This window comes from Ailuropoda melanoleuca, chromosome 14 (genome assembly GCF_002007445.2).
Source record: "Ailuropoda melanoleuca isolate Jingjing chromosome 14, ASM200744v2, whole genome shotgun sequence".
In the NCBI taxonomy this organism is placed as follows: domain Eukaryota; kingdom Metazoa; phylum Chordata; class Mammalia; order Carnivora; family Ursidae; genus Ailuropoda; species Ailuropoda melanoleuca.
In genome coordinates, this window is record NC_048231.1 from 66,696,530 (window position 1) to 66,714,182 (window position 17,653).

Below are 17,653 nucleotides of genomic sequence, written 5' to 3' on the forward strand. Positions count from 1 at the left end.
GGCAGTTCCTGGGGCAGGAGCTTGGCGGGGCCACCCTGGCTGCTCTGGGGGGACGCTGCTTCTGTAAGCCTCGCTGCGAAACAAACACTGGGTGCTGTTTTTGCTTTTCACCTCTTTTCATAAAAGCAAAGGTCTCTTTGGATTTCTTTCGGTTAGTGAAAACAGGTACGCATGTCGGGCTTTTATGTAAATGAAGTGGTGTAAAGGAAACTTTCAAAAAGCGAGGGATACCTGTATTCTTGTTGGACAGAAATAGGCAGGATGAAAACATGGGGTGATTTCACTGGCCTCTCTGCCAACAAAAGTTTTTTATGAGCCTGACGGTGACGAAGTAGGCTATAAAAACCGTTCATAGACAGACACTGATTTTCAATAGTCCCGTCCATGTCTTTCCACGCACGTGTACCAAGTGCCTGTTAAGTGTGAGTACTGGAGTTGCCAGTTCAGTGAGACTGCTTCTAGGTGGTCACTTAGAGGAGAGGCTGATTTATAAAGAAAGAACTATAATCCTGGGCAATGAGTGCCACATTTAAGTGCGACCAAAGCACAGAAAAAGCGAGGGATCCCTTCTTGCAAGTGTTTGCAGTCCTGAGGTGTGGGCGAAGATCTAGACGTGAGTCTGAGGGAGTTAGAGTTCTTGAGCAGTCCAGTGAAACAGACATACAGATATGAATTTAGGGGCAACCTTGCAGGTCCCTGTTTGCCTCGCAGAGCCAATGGACGCCCATTCTAGACCTGTCCTAGCTTGGGGTGAATTTCTAATGGCACTAAGCCAGCTGAGCTAGAGGTTGCCACACTTCTCAGGCCATCTGGTGAGCCCTTTGTAGTGGTGGGAGGAAGTGGTTAGCTTGTCATCCTGCCGCAGTTCCCGCCCCCACCCCAACCACTGTCTGTGGGCTGGCTCCAGCGGAAGAGCCCCCTGGATAAAGCCAGTCCACAGGGGGGCCTGCCTGGCTCAGTCGGTAGAACACGTAACTCTTGATCTTAGGGTTGTGAATTCAAGCCCCACAACGGGTATAAAAATGACTTAAAACAAACAACAACCCCCCCACCCCCCGTCCAGGGATTTAAAGTAGGATCGTGCTGTGTAGGAATAAAATTGTTTCTCGCTGCCTCAGTCTAACTGGCTTTGTGAAATCTGAAGGGTCACTCCTGGTCCTTTGATGATTTCCTAGCATTACAGACATGACTGTATTGTTATTCACGCTCGCCACGAAATGTATTACATAGCATCTTTGTCTTCAGCCAAGGGTGTGGCTGACAGTTGAGCCAATTGTATTAAATGGCAATAACAGTCATCTTTAGTGCAACCAATAGCTATCCCATAAACAGGTGATGGTGAAGAGTCTGGCAAATAAAAGAGAAGCAAAAAAGTAAGTGATGGTTCCTTTTTCTGTATCAGCTTGACGAGGCCACAGTATCCAGAGATTTGGACAAATATTAGTCTAAATGTCACTGTGAAGATATTTTCTCGATGATGCTAACATTTAACTCAGTTAACATTTAAAGCAGATTTCCTTTATTTATGTGGGTGGGCCTCATGTGAGAAGTTGAAGGCCTTAAGAGACAAAGACCAGAGTTTCCAGAAGACACGATTCCGTCAGCAGACTGCCTTTGGACTCAAGCTGCCGCATCACCTTTGCTCTTGGTCTCCAGCCCGCCAGCCCGCCCTGCAGATTTCGGACTTGACGGCTTCCAAAATTATGTGAGCCAATTCCTTAAATGAATTTCTCTATCTATATACAGATCCTATTGGTTCTGCTTCTCTGAAGAACCCTGACTAATGCAGTAACATACCACAATTTGGAAAAATGGGGTGAGAGATGGTAGCTGGGGAGGGACTTAGAAGGATGTGATTTTTTCTGCTCAGTCCCGGGGGTACAGATGTCTTATGAGCTCTTCTGCTTTTTAATTGGCTGGGCCCCTAATGAATTTGTGTTCTCCCAGTGGCCTGGGGACTCCTTTGGTCACCACACTCCCCATTCTCTTCTTTTTTCCTAGACCCATTTAATTTCATTTAAATTCAAATATATGCACCTCCCTAATATATGCACCTCCCTAATATGTTATAGATGTGTTGATAAGATTTCATAAAGAGCTACCATTGGGAGATGCAGGAAATAACTCACAAAAAACTTTTTTTGCTGTTTTTGGATGAAGAACTGGGTGAAGGAAACAGGCGTTATGAGAGACAGGAAGCCTTTGGGATCTTGTGTTGCAATCTCTGTACTTTTCCTCTAGAAAGCTTTTCATATTCAGGATTTGCCACCCTCAGGTCTAGAATTTTCTTGTATTCCATGGGGATTTTGAGAATCACATTCCTGAGAGAAATATCCTTTTCCGATGATTCCAGGAGCTCTCAGAGAATCTGTGAGGCCAGAATCTTAAGCACCATTCATGATACCCCCTGGGAGAAATGAAGACCAGAAGAGGACCAACAACCAGAGGCGGACACAGTTTCCTGGGTACAAGTGAGAGGAGCTGGAGGTACGTTAGACCAACCCAGTGTGGTTTCTGCATCTAAGAGCTTTATTGACAATTCCAGCAAGAATGAAATGTAAAAGATATCCATTAATAGTAGTCAAAACACATTTCCGGAGTTGGATTTCAGCCATACCCCCATGCCTGTCCATGAGATTCCTAGCGAGGTTGTCCATATGTGTGTTAGGGGGAGTTCAAGACAGACCACAGCAGTTCCAGGAATGACTGCATCCTACCTCCCTGCTTTCGATTTCCTAACTTCACATGTGAGCTGTCTGTTCCTACACTTAGCTTGCGGCCAGGGGTCTCAGCTACACGTAGCTCGCAAAAGCAGATGGGCAAAATAAATGTCTTTATTTTTCTGTAACTGTAATTATTAGTTTGGGTCCGCATCCAAAGAAGTGGGAGAAATTTAATTGCAGTCAATTGAGGATTCCCATCTTTTACCCTTAGGCTTGTGCCTAAACTTAATAGCCCATGGCCCCATCTGGTCCCAATGGCATCTGTCCTCACAGATATCAGCTGAGATGTCCATCCCTCTGTCTGGTCTTTGGCTGTCCTTCTATGCAGCCCACTATGGAGACAGTCTTATTCTTTTCCACATGGCCTGCTGGCTTTCTCTGATACTGCTGTGACACTCTTATCTCCAAGGAGTGATTCTCTTCCTCTGAAGACATGCTTTCTTTTGTAGAGTGTTCGTGGCTCCTTGTAGGTCTAGCCAGGAGACAAGCCCGTTCGATTTTGCATCCCACAAACTGTCTGCAGGGTCCCAGGGAGCCAGTGAGGAATTGATCCTACGTACCATTTTTAACTTTCCCTTTGAACACTTATTCTAGCCTCAGAGGGTGGGAACGACTTGCTTGAATGCACAAAGAGCATCCTCCCAAGTCCTTTGTCTATACCACGTGTCTTTCCATATCCTTTCTATTAGCGCAAAGTGGGGCAAAGACCAATCCTGAGTGGGGAAGAATATGTTGAAGCACAGGTGTCTCAAAAACAGAATACTGCATCACGCTTAAGTTGAGAAGGGAATCGTGGGAACACAGAGAGTAAGTTGTCTTTAAGGAGAAGTTATCCCAAGAAAAGAAGGAAAGAGAAAGAATGGAGAGATGGGTTGGGAACATTAGTTTATCAGGAAACAGGTGACCAATCCTAGCCTGTTACCCTACCCCTTGAGCTTGCTTGATGGGAATTTTCAGGAGCGAGATACACTATTTTGCTACTTTATATCTAATTAGCAAATACGTCAGATTTCTAGCACATAAGTGGATTTTATAACTCAATGAATTTTGTATTAAAGGAACGAATGATAAAAAGCCATAGACGTAACTGGATATATGAAAGCAGGGCAGGGTTAGACGAGCAGAAGGAGCCTCACAAGTGTTACTGTCTGAGGGGTGCCTGGGTGGCTCAGTCGGTGAAGCATCTGCCTTCAGTTCAGGTCGTGATCTGAGTCCTGGGATGGAGTCCCGCCTTGGGCTCTCTGCTCAGCAGGGACCCTGCTTCTCCTGCTGCCTCTGCCTGTGCCCCCCCACCCCTCCCTGCTCGTGCTCGTGCTCGTGCTCTCTGTTTCTCTCTTTCAAATAAATAAATAAAATCTTTTAAAAAATGTTACTGGTGGAAACATTGAGATTAAAAATTAATTTGATATTTTCTTTTGCTCGAGTGGGCCCTAGTAATCCTGGGGGCAAGTATGTACATAGTAGAGAACTTATTTCATTAACAGGTGTCAGCCAGGCACTTGGATACTGAATGTTGACACGAAAAAAAAAAAAAAGCCAACTCTGCAGGGCTGTGCTCCGGGATACTGGACTTTAACTCTTTGATTACAGGTACTGCTACCACAGCGAGCTGACCTGCAAGATGGATCATCGAGATCAAAGGCTACAAGTTATGATGTTTGCCTTTTAAGAACTAAATGCTATTCTAACTTTCATAGCTTGTGGTTCCAACTGGAAGTGATAACATGGATTCGCGGTGCCTGCTTTGGTTTCTGTTCTCTGCCGTTCTCCTCGAGGTTCCTGGCTTGGTAAGGAAACAACGTTTGGAAAACGATTAGAAAAGTTGGGGGCTGATTGCCTGTTTGTTCATTTCTTGTTTTTTAGGAATTTCAAAACGTTAATGAAATGAGTGTTACTTTGGGGCCAGCAGGGACAAGAAGGGTCATAGGGAGTGAGAAACAGTCCCCCCCCCACCACCAGAGAGAAAGACTCAGGGACATTGACATAAAGTTATATATTTCTTTTAGTTTCATTTTTATGTAACATTTTCTTTTGATAACATGGAAAATGTGAAATTTGACAACCATTCCTTTTTTACTGCTGAGTGAAATGCATATTGCTGTTGCGGTAACGTGAGCCACGAATGGAGTGAATGATGAATGTCACAGGCAAAGCAAACCCTTACAGTTTTGTAGCATGGGGGTTTCTCATCTGTTTCTTTGTCAGTTTCGACCAATCTTGCGACAGTGACAGGTAGTTTGTACCACAGACCAACTCAGGGTTTTAAATGAAGTTTCAAATGCCTAGGGGAAAAAACTTTAGTTGTGATTTAAAAATAATTTATTATATTGAGTTGATATCCTGTAAATGGGATCTACAGCATTGATAACAAGAGTACCATTTAATACACATTAAAATTGCAGTTACGCACAAATACATTACCAGTGGGTGCACTGGTATTCCTCTGAAAGCGTGCCTTGTGTGGCCAAGGTGTAAGACAGATAAGGCACTTCTTAATACCAAAAAGAAGGGTAAACTACCCAATCAGTTCATTTCCATTGCTTGCAGAACAGTCCATAGGATTCTATAATTGGATACGTAAGCCATGTTAACCTGTTTCACAGATAGTCTGGGTTTCAGGAGGGTGAACTGACCTGCTATGAGTTGGGTATAACTCAGACCTACTGCCTGTCAGTCCCACGAGCTTTTTCACTAGACTTCACTAAGACATTTCTCAGGTTTACTTAAGTTTTTCTATTGGGCATGTATTCTGGGTTTTTCATTTGATCACTTGTAGAACCTATTTTCAGAAGTTTGGGGTTTTTTTTAAGTTTTTTTTTTAATTGGTAAGTACACCCATTGATTTTTTTCTTAAATATTTGGTACTGTCTTTGAAAGCAGAGTCTTGAGAAAAATGTGAAAAAAAACATGATTAATGAGGTCTTCAATAAAATTTCTTTAGAAGGGATTTTTACAAATTACAATAATATTTCAACAATGGGGATAAATTATAGGTTTTTCAAACATTGCTCCATGAATCCTTTAGAGAACCATGTTTAAGGTGAATGCTTATCTGAGGTCTGGAGTCTTATGTTTTGCCTTCTTTTCAATCTGTGAAGCTGGTTTCTTGTTTCTTTCACCTTCAAATTCATATAACAGCCAGTTTCATTTTTTTATATGAAATAAGAAGACCCTTTGGTCAAAAAGTTATTTTAGACTCCAGACTAGACTAGATGTCTTGGATATAAGCCAGAAAGTAATCCATAATATTAATTAAAACCCCCCCACAAATTGCTAGATATAAATTGGAACTGAGAAGATCATTTATGCCATGGGCATCATAATAATGTCTTTTTTTATGTGTTTGTTTCTCAGCCAACTCGAGAAAACTTTGGTGAGTCTGTTTTGAGTTTTTGCTCTTAAGTTATAGTAAAAGAAATTTACATGGATAACAGAACAACAAAACAGAAGAACTTAGGGACAAATTTAATGCCAAGCACAATGCATAATTGCATATGCATAATTTTATAATTGCTTTGAACTTTAATCGAACACTTCCTTCTTTTGATTTCTTGAGGAAAGTTTTATTGTTTCTGCTGTAGGACTCCACATACCCAGCAGAAAAAGAAATGGTGATATAGGAAAGTCCAAACACAGTGATTGACCCAAAACATCCCATCAAATCTTGCTATTGTTACTTTTGCTATTTTGTATAAACTCCGATAGACCTGATGTCCATCCTATTTTGTTATACACTTCGAGATTTGGCTATATTATCCACTCCTTTGCAACTTAAAAAGGTAATTCAAATTTAAATTAGGAATTTTGCTTGAGAGTTCCAAGGTATGTTACTAGCAAGGGATAGATGGGGCAGATCGCACTGGTTTGACCAACTTTAAACATTTGCTTTCAATTTAATCTAATCATCTAGTCTAGTCTTCAAAATTAAGTTTAATATTATACAGAGTGACCAATTACTTATTCTGGAAGTCATCTGACGTTCAAGGGATATGGATAGGATAAGAACATATACACAAAAACCCCATAGTCCCAGGCATGGCTCATGGGAGGTTCTCAGTTAATCAATCAATCAATCAATCAATCAATGTATATTGAATCAGAACCTAGTAGTCACTTACCTGAGGCAGAAGAGCCTTACTTACGTTTAATTTGGTAATTGATGAAGATTGTCTTCTTTCATAAACATAATGTTTAATGTGTTTTTCTTTGTTCCTTTAGTTAAAGATGTAGATGGTGGAATCGATCAAGATATATTTGATATCAATGAAGGTCCGTGAATTTTTAAAAATATTTTTTATTAAGTGGAGAGTTTGAATCCAGTTTGCTAACATGAATTTTTATCTTCCCTCTCAGATTTGGGACTGGACCTTTTTGAGGGAGACATCAGACTTGATGGGGTGAGTTGAAACAAAGCAAGGAAGAATCTTCTGTTAATTATTGCAAACCAAAATACAGAGTATCTGAGAACAGTTGGCCAGCATGGGCTTTGTGAAGCCCAACTATCTCTAAGGGTGCAGAGTCACGGTGACAGACTTATTTAATGAATACATTATATCATGCAGGAGTTAAATTATGCAGGTGTTGAAGGCTGCAGGTAAATTTGTATATTATCATGCCTTCATCACCCATTCCTCAGATTTCTGTGTGGTCAAAGCCACCATCACGCACCATGTATGCCTTGGTCTTGTTGCTCTGATGGATTTTCATTATTGGAACAATATGATGTTTTCATTTTTAAATAGAACCTCACTGATTTAATCTAGTTGAAGCAAAATTAAACTGAATTTGTAAACATCATCAATGAATCTCCACTTTTTACCATAAAAGATAGATTTTGGGACTTCTATCCTGACAGCTAAAGATAGCGTTGCCAAGTACAGACCCTCCCAAATCTATGCCTTAAGAGTACATGGTGCACAGACGCACGTCGGTACCTTACAGATAGTTTAAGTCAACCTCCCACTGGGAACTTCAAGAAGCAGAGCTGTGGTATCGAACGGTTTGTCCTGGTCTCTTCTATCTGTACTCTCCTTCTCCATCTCACCTTGTGCCCAGCCTTGACATGTCGTCTTTATGCTGCTGAGTTCAAATGCGTGGCTCTCATCCATTCCTTCCGTTGCACGCTGGACTGGTCTATCCAGGTGCCAATTTGTCGGTTCCATTTCCACGTCTACGAGGTGCCTCAAATATAAGGTGTCCTAAACTGAACTCGGATTTTTCATGCAAACTGCTCCTCCCAGATCTTCTCTCTTAGCAGTCATCCCCCTACTGCCCTGAATAAGTAAAAACTCCTAGAGTCACCTCTGCTTCTGCCCTTTCTCTCACCCCGCCATCTGATCCATTAGCAAGTTCTGTCATTTCTATCTGCAACGCATGCCCCAAATAACCCAATGTTCTCCTAAATTGTCTATTTCAAATATTGCTCCCCTATAATCTTTTCTACTCTGTCCCTGTCCCCACCCCCTATCCTCCCCCAACAGCAAAGTGGTCTTTTAAACAGACAATGACACCGTTTCACTTCCTGGCTTAAAACTCTTCAACAGGGTGGCTCAGACGGTTAAGCGTCTGCCTTCAGCTCAGGTCATGATCCTGACTTCCCTGTCTACTCAGTGGGGAGCCTGCTTCTCCTTCTCCCTCTGCTCCCCCTCTCCTTTTCTATCTCAAATAAATAGATAATATCTTTTTTAAAAGAACAACAAAACTATTCAACAGCTTCCTACTGCATGTAGAATAATATACAAATTTACCTGCAGCCTTCAACACCTGCATAATTTAACTCCTGCCTATCTGTCCTTCCATCTCCTCTCCTTCTCTTTTATCTTTTTTCTCTCCTAATTCACTAGGCTACTGGCCTCAAAACAGATTAGAACATACCAAGTGTTATTCCCACCTCAGAACCAGACCAACCCCCCACTACTATTAAATGTATCCTGCTTAAACTTACTTATTTTCTTCCATTTTAAATTTCATTTATTTCTAGATTAACTATTCATTGTTTCCTAAGTTTTTGCCTGATTCATTGAATTAGCCCTTCACATTTATTGTTGACAGGTACAAGAAAGAAATTCTATCATTGGAGAAGAATACAGATGGCCTCATACTATTCCGTATGTTCTAGACAATAGCTTGGGTTAGTATAAACTTGGAGTATCTGTAACTGATATATGTTCCTGACAGAATATAATCACAGTTCATCCTTCCCTTCTTCCTTCCTTCCTTCCTTCCTTCCTTCTTTCTTTCTTTCTTCTTTCTTTCTTTCTTCTTTCTTTCTTTCTTTCTCTTTCTTTCTTTCTTTCTTTCTTTCTTTCTTTCTTTTCTTTCTTTCTTTCCTTTCTTCTCTCTTTCCTAAAGATTTTATCCATTCATTTGACACAGAGAGAGAGAGAGAGAGAGAGAGAGCACAAGCAAGGGAAGTGGCAGGCTGAGGGAGCGAGAGAAGCAGGCTCCTCATTGAGCAGGGATCCTGATGTGGGGCTTGATCCCAGGACCCTGGGATCATGACCTGGGCTGAAGATAGATACCCAACCGACTGACCCTCCCAGCTGCCCTATAGTCACAGGATTTTCAATGGTAGGCTCGTCTGGTCTTTAAGGGTTTGTTTGTTGCTTTATGGGGCCATGGACATTTACTTATAAAATAAGCAAAATGAACAATGAAAAGAACTTAAAATGATTTTGTCTGAAATATTTGCTGAATTCTGACCGAGAAAGGGATTAATGCAACCAACATTTAAGGAGAACCTACACTGTATTGTGTACTGAGGACATAAAGATCAGGGAGCTAGTTTTTATTTGAAAGCAGTGGTTGTTCATATGTTCAGATTTTACATGTGAGTTAAAAAACATGAAACAAACAAAGAAAACTTCAGGACCTGGCATTGTTTTACCAACATTTTATTTTGCCAAGTCAGGAATGACAAGAACCCACTATCTTTATCATCATCTTTTCATAAAATAAAGAATATTTCAGGATGATCTGGTAGATATCAAGCTCGAGTCAGGGGACCAGCTGAAAAAAGGGTCCCCTACTCCTCCGCCATCTTTTCCCCCCTCAAAATAAAGAATATTTCAATACTAAAAAGTCAGAAGACTCTAATCCAAAAAGAAGGACAGCTTTCCTGTAGAAGAAATTCAATTGTAATGGAAAACTCTAAACATGGTCCTCATTTTACTTACGGTGCCAGTTACCAGAATCACTTTGGGAACTGCTTTTTGGGAAACTTTTCTTAAAGTTCATACATTTTAGTGGAGATTCAGATATGCCAAAAGTTAATTATAATAGAATGGAATAAACATTTTGCTTAATGATATATATATTCAAAAGCTATGGGAGCACATTGGAGGGGCATTGAACTCAACCTAGGTATAAAGGCATATGCATCAGGAAGAAGCTGACACTGTGTGGCAAGGCTGCCATGAAAATTATGCAAGTTGTACACAACACATAGGTGCCTGCGGGGCAGGGGGGATAGTTGGACTGAAGTCAAGTTTGCATTTTGTGCATCAAGAGGCATTTGTTACTTTGCATGAGTGCTATTTATCACCTGCTAAGTAACACTGGCCACATCTGCCCAGATGAAGTTCTTTGTAATTTGCGGAAAGGCATCATGTGGGCCAGGACTCCCTCTGATGGCAAGGGAAGGGCACTCTGGGCACATGGATCACTACGTGTGAAGGCATGAGGAAAGGAGAAAACCCTTAACTGGAATTTAGATTGGAAGTGGGGAGTTAATGAGGTTGAACAGGTAGGCAGGATGTAGATTGGAAAGACTTGAGTCTTTCCCCTGTTAAGTAACTTGGTGTGCCTACGGGTGGGGAGCCTCCCATGGCTTTCATGTGGATGTGAGATTGTGATCGTACTAGTTGTCGTGTAGAAGATAGATCGTCAGTGGGGCAAAAAGGAAGTAAGGAGATCAATGAGGAGAGTATAGAAGAAATTCAGGGAAAGACTGAGAGTTTCTGAACCAAGCCTCTCTCACTGAGGATAGGCGAGAATGGACAATTCTAAGGGAGACCTAGGAGACAGTCGTTAAATTTGGTGATTGACTGCAAGAGGTCAAGAAGAAGGTGGGTCTAGGTAAAGAGTTCTTGGTGCCCAGGATTCAGTCTTAGGCAACCGGATGGATGGTAGTGCCTGTATCAAGAATAGGGAATATGTCTTGAAGAGGGTAGAATAGAGAAGTGTAGTGGAAATTAACATTTGGCATGCAGAGTTTGAAATGTATCAGGCCCACTGTGGTGGGGAGATCATATAAATCAGTGTATGGCCTTGTCATTAAAGATAGAGAGGCATTTGGGTGTTATTAGGCTGTGGGAGATGGTTGAAGCCACGGGTATGGATGAGCACCTCCCACAATGCCCTGCATATAACAGGTGCTCCTTAGATAATTGGATCTTATTGAGTGGCCCAAGAAGATTGTACTGAGGGAGAAGATGGCCAAGATCAGAATTCAGCTCAGGAGGAGAACTTTCTAGAATTGATATAGAGGGAGGATCTGATAGAAGTTATCTGGCCAGCCCTCACTGGCCAGAAACATAAATGAAAAACCAAGCGTAGATAGAAAAAGCCAAGAAAAAATTAAAAAATAAAAACAGAAAAATAAATTGATACATGTATATAAATCAAACATGTTAGGTAAAAAATTTAGTCCAAATCTTATCGTCCAAACTGTGTACACTTTTACGTGAGTATAACCATAGTGTTTTAAAGTTTTTAAAATTGTTCCATTTTTAATTCTATTTATTTATTTGTTTATTTTAAAGTAAGCTCTACCCCCAGTGTGGGGCTGAACTCACAGCCCTGAGGTTAAGAGTCACGTGCTCTACCAATTGAGCCAGCTGGGTCCCTGTTTAAATTTTTTGATCTGCTTTTTTAACTTAATATTACAGCATCATTTTCTACTAGTTTTATAACATAATTAAATTTCAAATTTTTATAGGTCATTTTTTAATTCTATGATTTTGATTCTTTCTCATTTAGAAAGTACTTTATCTCTGTTTAATATTGTAGCATTGAACTTGCTTTCTATGCTCAAAGTGAGAAGAGTAGTCCCTCCCATTTCTGAAATTCAGACCATGACATTCAGTCATTCAAATGACTCCAAGGAAATCACTAAGCAAGGCCACTTTTACAGGTAGCAAAAGAAAATAACTATGAAGGGTTAGTAAATAGCTGTGAAGTGAACCCTTCACTGGTTCACTGGATAGTAACCATATTAAATTGTCAACATATAAAATTCTGCTTTAGTCTTCTCGCTTACACTTCAAGTGTTACCGGCTGTTAGATGCAGCTGCCCTGAAAGGGGTAACAGTTGAGCTTCTTTTCCTGAATGTCTTTGTCAGAGGCTTTCATGCCTCTGACTTTTTTGAGCTCCGTGTCTATCCAACCTGTTAGCATCCCTCTTCATTCAGAAGTAATGGTTCTCTCTCTCTCTTTTTTTTTTAAGATTTTATTTATTTGACAGAGACAGAGAAAGAGAGAGAGAGAGAGGAGCAGAGGGAGAGGGAGAAGCAGACTCCCCGCTGAGCAGGGAGCCCAGAGCAGGGCTCCATCCCAGGATCATGAGGTCATGACCTGAGCCCAAGGCAGAGGCTTAACTGACTGAGCCACCCAGGCTCCCCTGAAGTAACGGTTCTTAACCCTAATGTGGGCCCTGAACTCGCTTAAGAAGCTCATGAACAGTCTCCCCAGGAAGCGGACTTTGCCGATATACAGACTGACATAGATGATAGACGACACAGACACAGAAGAGAAGCAGGTGAAATAAACACAGATAGAGATACTTCACATATAGTTCCAGCATATTCACGGACTCTCCCGTCTCGACATCCTCAAATTAAAAGCTCTGCTGTGGGGCTTTAAATATACACTCTAGTTTCTCAGAAGAAGCCTGTGACAGTGAGTGTTCACTCTGGCTGCCTGTGATCCAAGGTATATGTTCTTTGAGGCAAGGAAATGTCTTTTCGGTTGTTCTGTACTCTCTAAAGCTTCTAGAGAAATAAAAATGGGGCAAAATCAGGGATCTGAAGGACAATAAAATACTTGCATATGATACATACTTAATTTGTAAAGAATACTAAATTTGGTAAAAATAAAACACTACACATTCATGAAGGGACTGACTCATGATAAATAATATATTGCATAGCCTGTTTCCATGGTGAATCGTGATAATTTTGATATGCTTGTTTTTTTGTTGTTGGTTTTCTTCCAACAGAAATGAATGCAAAGGGAGTTATCCTTAATGCATTTGAACGCTATCGCCTAAAAACATGCATTGACTTCAAGCCTTGGGCTGGAGAAGCTAACTATATATCAGTGTTCAAGGGCAGCGGGTAAGATGGAGAGCTAGCCTTCTAGGGGTTCAAGCGAGAACGTTGCAGCTGTGACTTGTCATAGCAGTTGCCCTAGGCCCTGACCTTGAGGTGGGTGGGGGGCGTCCTTAGCTGTTTGCTGGAGAGTAGAAGACAAACAGCATTTAGTGTCTCTAGCTATGAAAATAAAATTTTCATACCCGCAACCATATTAAGACAGGGAGGGTGGGGTTACACGCCATCCATCCCACAACTCAGCGAGTTTCAGCCATTTGTAGCTTCCATCCTCCTTCTTTCCCTCTTCCAGGAGAACACGTGTGTGGGTATGTGTGCACGCATGTGTATTTCAATTTGTTTTAACCTAACTGCACTTACTACTTGAGTTCAACTGACGGTGTTATTTGCCCGGAGCTCAGCAATTCCGCGGGGTTGCTATACCTATAACACCTTATTAGCGATCACCCACATACCAAGGACAATGTGAAAAACCTAGAAATTTCCAGGAAAACATCAGGACTAGGTTGATTGGGGGAGGACTTGTTCCTATGTAATAGTTGGTGCCAGGGCCAGAGCTCCAAATACCGTCTGGTCTGTAAGGTTTCTCATACCTTCGCCAGGGTTATGAGAAAAATCCATTGTCCTGACACGAGAGCGAAGCTTCTAGGTGGGTAACTGAGTGGACCGGGCACTGGGGATTTTACTTGAGACGTCATGAGAACACCCTCTCCCCCTGTCCTGTGAACGCTCCTGTAAGGTGCTGGTCTTCAGTGGGAAACAGGCACATGGGGAAGCAAGAACTCTCCATTGGGGAGAACTGCGACAGAATTGCCACGGTTCAGCATGAGTTCCTCCACGCACTGGGATTCTGGCATGAGCAGTCTCGCTCTGACCGGGATGACTACGTCAGCATAATGTGGGACAGAATTCAGTCAGGTACGTTTCTTTTGTTTTCTTACTTTTGTTGTTGTTGTTGTTGTTGTTGTTGTTGTTAAAAACTGAGTTTCTAAGCATGTGCCCTCTCCTGCCAACTGTTAATAATTGAAAAACCGAGCTCTTGATGTTTTGCTTCTATGAGCTTTGAGGATCAGATCCACCTCATTGTTTCCACAAAATCACCCCTATTTCAAGTTGCAGTCATTGCCCGTCAGTGTGATGCGAAACAACTAGGCATCTTCCCTACATGTATTTGCAACTGTATAACTTGCACACATGTTCCATTAACCATGAAATTGCCGACTGTATCAGTTCCTTCTGATGACTCCTGTCTATGTTGTTCCCAGGTGCCTTTCCACCACACCTCTCCCAGTCCTCTTACCTCCATTTCCATCTACTTTGGGTGCCCCCACCCTCCCATCAGCACCTTCCCATGACCCTGACTATCTCCACACCACCTTTGAGAATCTACCTTTCTGTTAGCAGTTCCTAGAGCCTTACACTAAATGTTAATGTCCAACCTTGGGAGATGATTGAAACTTTGAAGAAGGTAAAGCTAAATGTTGTGAGCATCAAATAATTAAAGATCTTCTCAAATTTATCATTTAGGCAGAGAGCACAATTTTGACACCTACAATGACCAAGTATCAGACTCCTTGAATGTTCCCTATGATTATAGCTCGGTAATGCACTACAGTAAGACTGCTTTCCAAAATGGAACAGAGCCAACAATCGTCACAAGAATCTCCGACTTCATGGATGTGATCGGCCAACGGATGGATTTCAGCGACTATGATCTCTTAAAGCTGAATCGACTGTATAACTGCAGTGCGTGGCGGCTTCTTTGAAATGCCTTCTGTGCCTCTCTGTGTGTAGGAAAAATTTTGTGCTGCGCCATTTTCCTGAGCATTGTTGGCTTTTCTGAAATGATGGTTTGATACTTGTTTGATAATTATAGTTTTTTTAAAGATTTTATTTATTTATTTGACAGAGAGAGAGAGATAGTCAGCGAGAGAGGGAACACAAGCAGGGGGAGTGGGAGAGGAAGAAGCAGGCTCCCAGCAGAGGAGCCCGATGTGGGGCTCGATCCTAGGACCCTGGGATCACACCCTGAGCCGAAGGCAGACGCTCAATGACTGAGCCACCCAGGCGCCTCTGATAATTATAGTTTTATAGTTGAAGTTTGATATTAAAAAAAACAACAACATAAGAGCACACAAATTCCAATCCACAGCTTAGAGGCCACATTTTTCTTCTGAGAAGTTCTGTCCTTCAGATCTAAACACAAATTGGGTGCTAGAGTAATATGCCCCATGTGAATTATTTTTAATGAGGCGCCATGATACAAATGGGATCAAATCATCTGTGTTGCAGTTTAATAATCTGGATAACTAGAGGAGTGTAGACTCAGGTTCCTATAAATTAGATAATGAAAGAAAAACATCTTGGGGCAGACATCTTATTCAAAGACACAGAGTTGATTACTCCCTTGGTTTTGCGGATATCAAGAGATCTTCAAACCACTACCCCCAGAACCAGTGAGGTGTCCCCTTTAACGCCACCCTGGTATTCCTAGTACTTCCGTGACAAACTCAGTTTTTATTACTTGGGATTATCATGTTGGAGGAGTGCCAATAATTGTTGTTTTGCTTTTGTAGCCACTTCCCTGAGCTTTATGGACTCATGCAATTTTGAACTGGAAAATGTGTGTGGTATGATTCAAAGTTCAGGTGACAATGCTGACTGGCAATGGGTGTCCGAGGTTCCCAGGGGGCCAGAGAGTGATCACTCCAGCATGGGCCAGTGCAAAGGTAAGGGGAGTGAGATACTTCTGGATTTTACACTCGGTGGCCCCAGCATTTTCCTTTGCTATGGAAGACTTGGATTTTATCTCTAAGTTCTATCAGAATTTTTAATGGTAACGCATTTGGTTGCTACTAAGGAAACAGTCCTATGCCTTATACGGACAGGGTTCATTTCTTTGCATTTCCTCTCTGACCCGTCTCTTCTTTCTGTGAGTCAGAGCTGGGCTCTGTGAAGCCTCTCCCTGTCTGTGCCCACAGCAGGAGGGGACCGTACCTCCTGGAAGAGCTCTTATCTCCAGGGTAGTGCGGTGGTTTTCTCAAAGCTTGCGAGATACAGGAGACTTCCCAGTGAACAGCACAAGGCCAGTTTCAGAGTTTCAGCTGGTTGTGATTACATGCTCCTGTTGTAAAACTCCTGAAAATAAAGAGACAAAGTACCATTTATTTATTTTATTCAGATGAGTATCCTTTTCCATCATAATTTTGTTTTAAATTAAACAGTCATTTCTTTGGCTCCAAGTACTCCGTTTTTATTCATTTGTTCATTCCTGGCAACAAAGATGTCAAACTACACTTCAGAACAGGGTCCGTTTGTTGCATGACAGCTCAGCCAGTCTAGGCAGTGGTTGGGGTCCCTAACAGCAAAGAGTGCTTTTCCTTTTCTCTTTCTTTCTTGGAGGGGCGGGGGGCTGGAAGGCAGATATGAAGGGTACAGACTTACGAGGAGTTGTAAAGAAGCCCTGGAGATCTAATGCACCATGCTGGGAATATAGACAGCAACGTTATATTCTAATCACCAAACTTGAGAGACTAGAACTTAATTATTCCAACCACAAAAAAAGGATAATTATGTGACATGTTAGAAGTTGCTAATTATAGCTACAGTGGCAATCGTATTACAGTATATAAATGTACCGAATTAGCATGCCCTACACCTCAGATTTACACAATGCTCTATGTCAAATATATGTCAGTAAAAATATCCTTTTCTTTTAAAATGCAGATTTGGATAGTGGATAGTGGTCTTTCACAGGCCAGAAGGAAGGAGGAAGGAAAGGAGGGAGGGAGAAGATGAGAGAGAGAGAGTGAGAGAGAGAGAGGGAGAGAGATGAAGCCAAGAAGATGATACCTTTTTTTGATTTTGAAAGCTATAGTAAGGAAAAGGTGGCCTAAGCTGTCTTTTATCAACTGCCTGCTCGTGCAACTGTACTTAATGCCCAGACAGCGCTCTGCACACATGGGCACTAAGTCGTACTCGTGTGTCCACAAGACACGCAGTCCTAACCCTCGTATCTGCTTTGTCAATTCTGCTTTTGTTTCCTGAACAGGTTCCGGTTTCTTCATGCATTTCAACAGTAGCTCTGTAAGCGTGGGGGGCACGGCCATGCTGGAAAGCCGGACGTTATACCCCAAACGAGGGTTTCAGTGCTTGCAGTTTTATTTATATAGCAGTGGAAGTGAAAACGACCAACTGAACGTGTACACCAGGGAGTATTCTGCAGACAACGTGGCCGGTACTTTAACGCTTGTGGAAGAAATAAAAGGTACGATATCAACATTCTTATTGTCTTGGTTCAGAGTGAGGTAATCTTAACTCTTTATTTTTTTATTTTTTTATTTTATTATTATATTAAGTTAGTCACCATACAGTACATCCCCGGATTCCAATGCAAAGTTTGATGCTTCATTAGTTGTGTATAACACCCAGTGCACCATGCAATACGTGCCCTCCTTACTACCCATCACCAGTCTATCCCATTCCCCCACCCCCTCCCCTCTGAAGTCTTCAGTTTGCTTCTCATAGTCCATAGTCTCTCATGTTTCATTCCCCCTTCTGATCCCCCCCCCGTTCTTTATCTCTTTCTTCCCCTACCGATCC

At 41.8% G+C, this 17,653-nt stretch overlaps 1 protein-coding gene across 1 annotated transcript in view; it reads left to right on the forward strand.

Moving 5' to 3' along the window:
• The first annotated feature begins 1,408 nt into the window (after positions 1 to 1,408).
• The window catches only part of MEP1B (meprin A subunit beta), a 25,960-nt gene continuing 9,715 nt past the window's right edge, over positions 1,409 to 17,653 (forward strand). Inside the window, exons 1-12 of the mRNA XM_034643004.1 lie at positions 1,409 to 1,705; positions 2,354 to 2,487; positions 4,421 to 4,510; positions 6,078 to 6,096; positions 6,942 to 6,992; positions 7,077 to 7,120; positions 8,775 to 8,853; positions 12,940 to 13,057; positions 13,791 to 13,969; positions 14,579 to 14,797; positions 15,628 to 15,780; positions 17,103 to 17,318. Of these exons, the coding sequence (XP_034498895.1) occupies positions 4,448 to 4,510; positions 6,078 to 6,096; positions 6,942 to 6,992; positions 7,077 to 7,120; positions 8,775 to 8,853; positions 12,940 to 13,057; positions 13,791 to 13,969; positions 14,579 to 14,797; positions 15,628 to 15,780; positions 17,103 to 17,318 (1,141 nt within the window). The 5' untranslated portion in view covers positions 1,409 to 1,705; positions 2,354 to 2,487; positions 4,421 to 4,447. The remainder of the gene's footprint in view (positions 1,706 to 2,353; positions 2,488 to 4,420; positions 4,511 to 6,077; positions 6,097 to 6,941; positions 6,993 to 7,076; positions 7,121 to 8,774; positions 8,854 to 12,939; positions 13,058 to 13,790; positions 13,970 to 14,578; positions 14,798 to 15,627; positions 15,781 to 17,102; positions 17,319 to 17,653) is intronic.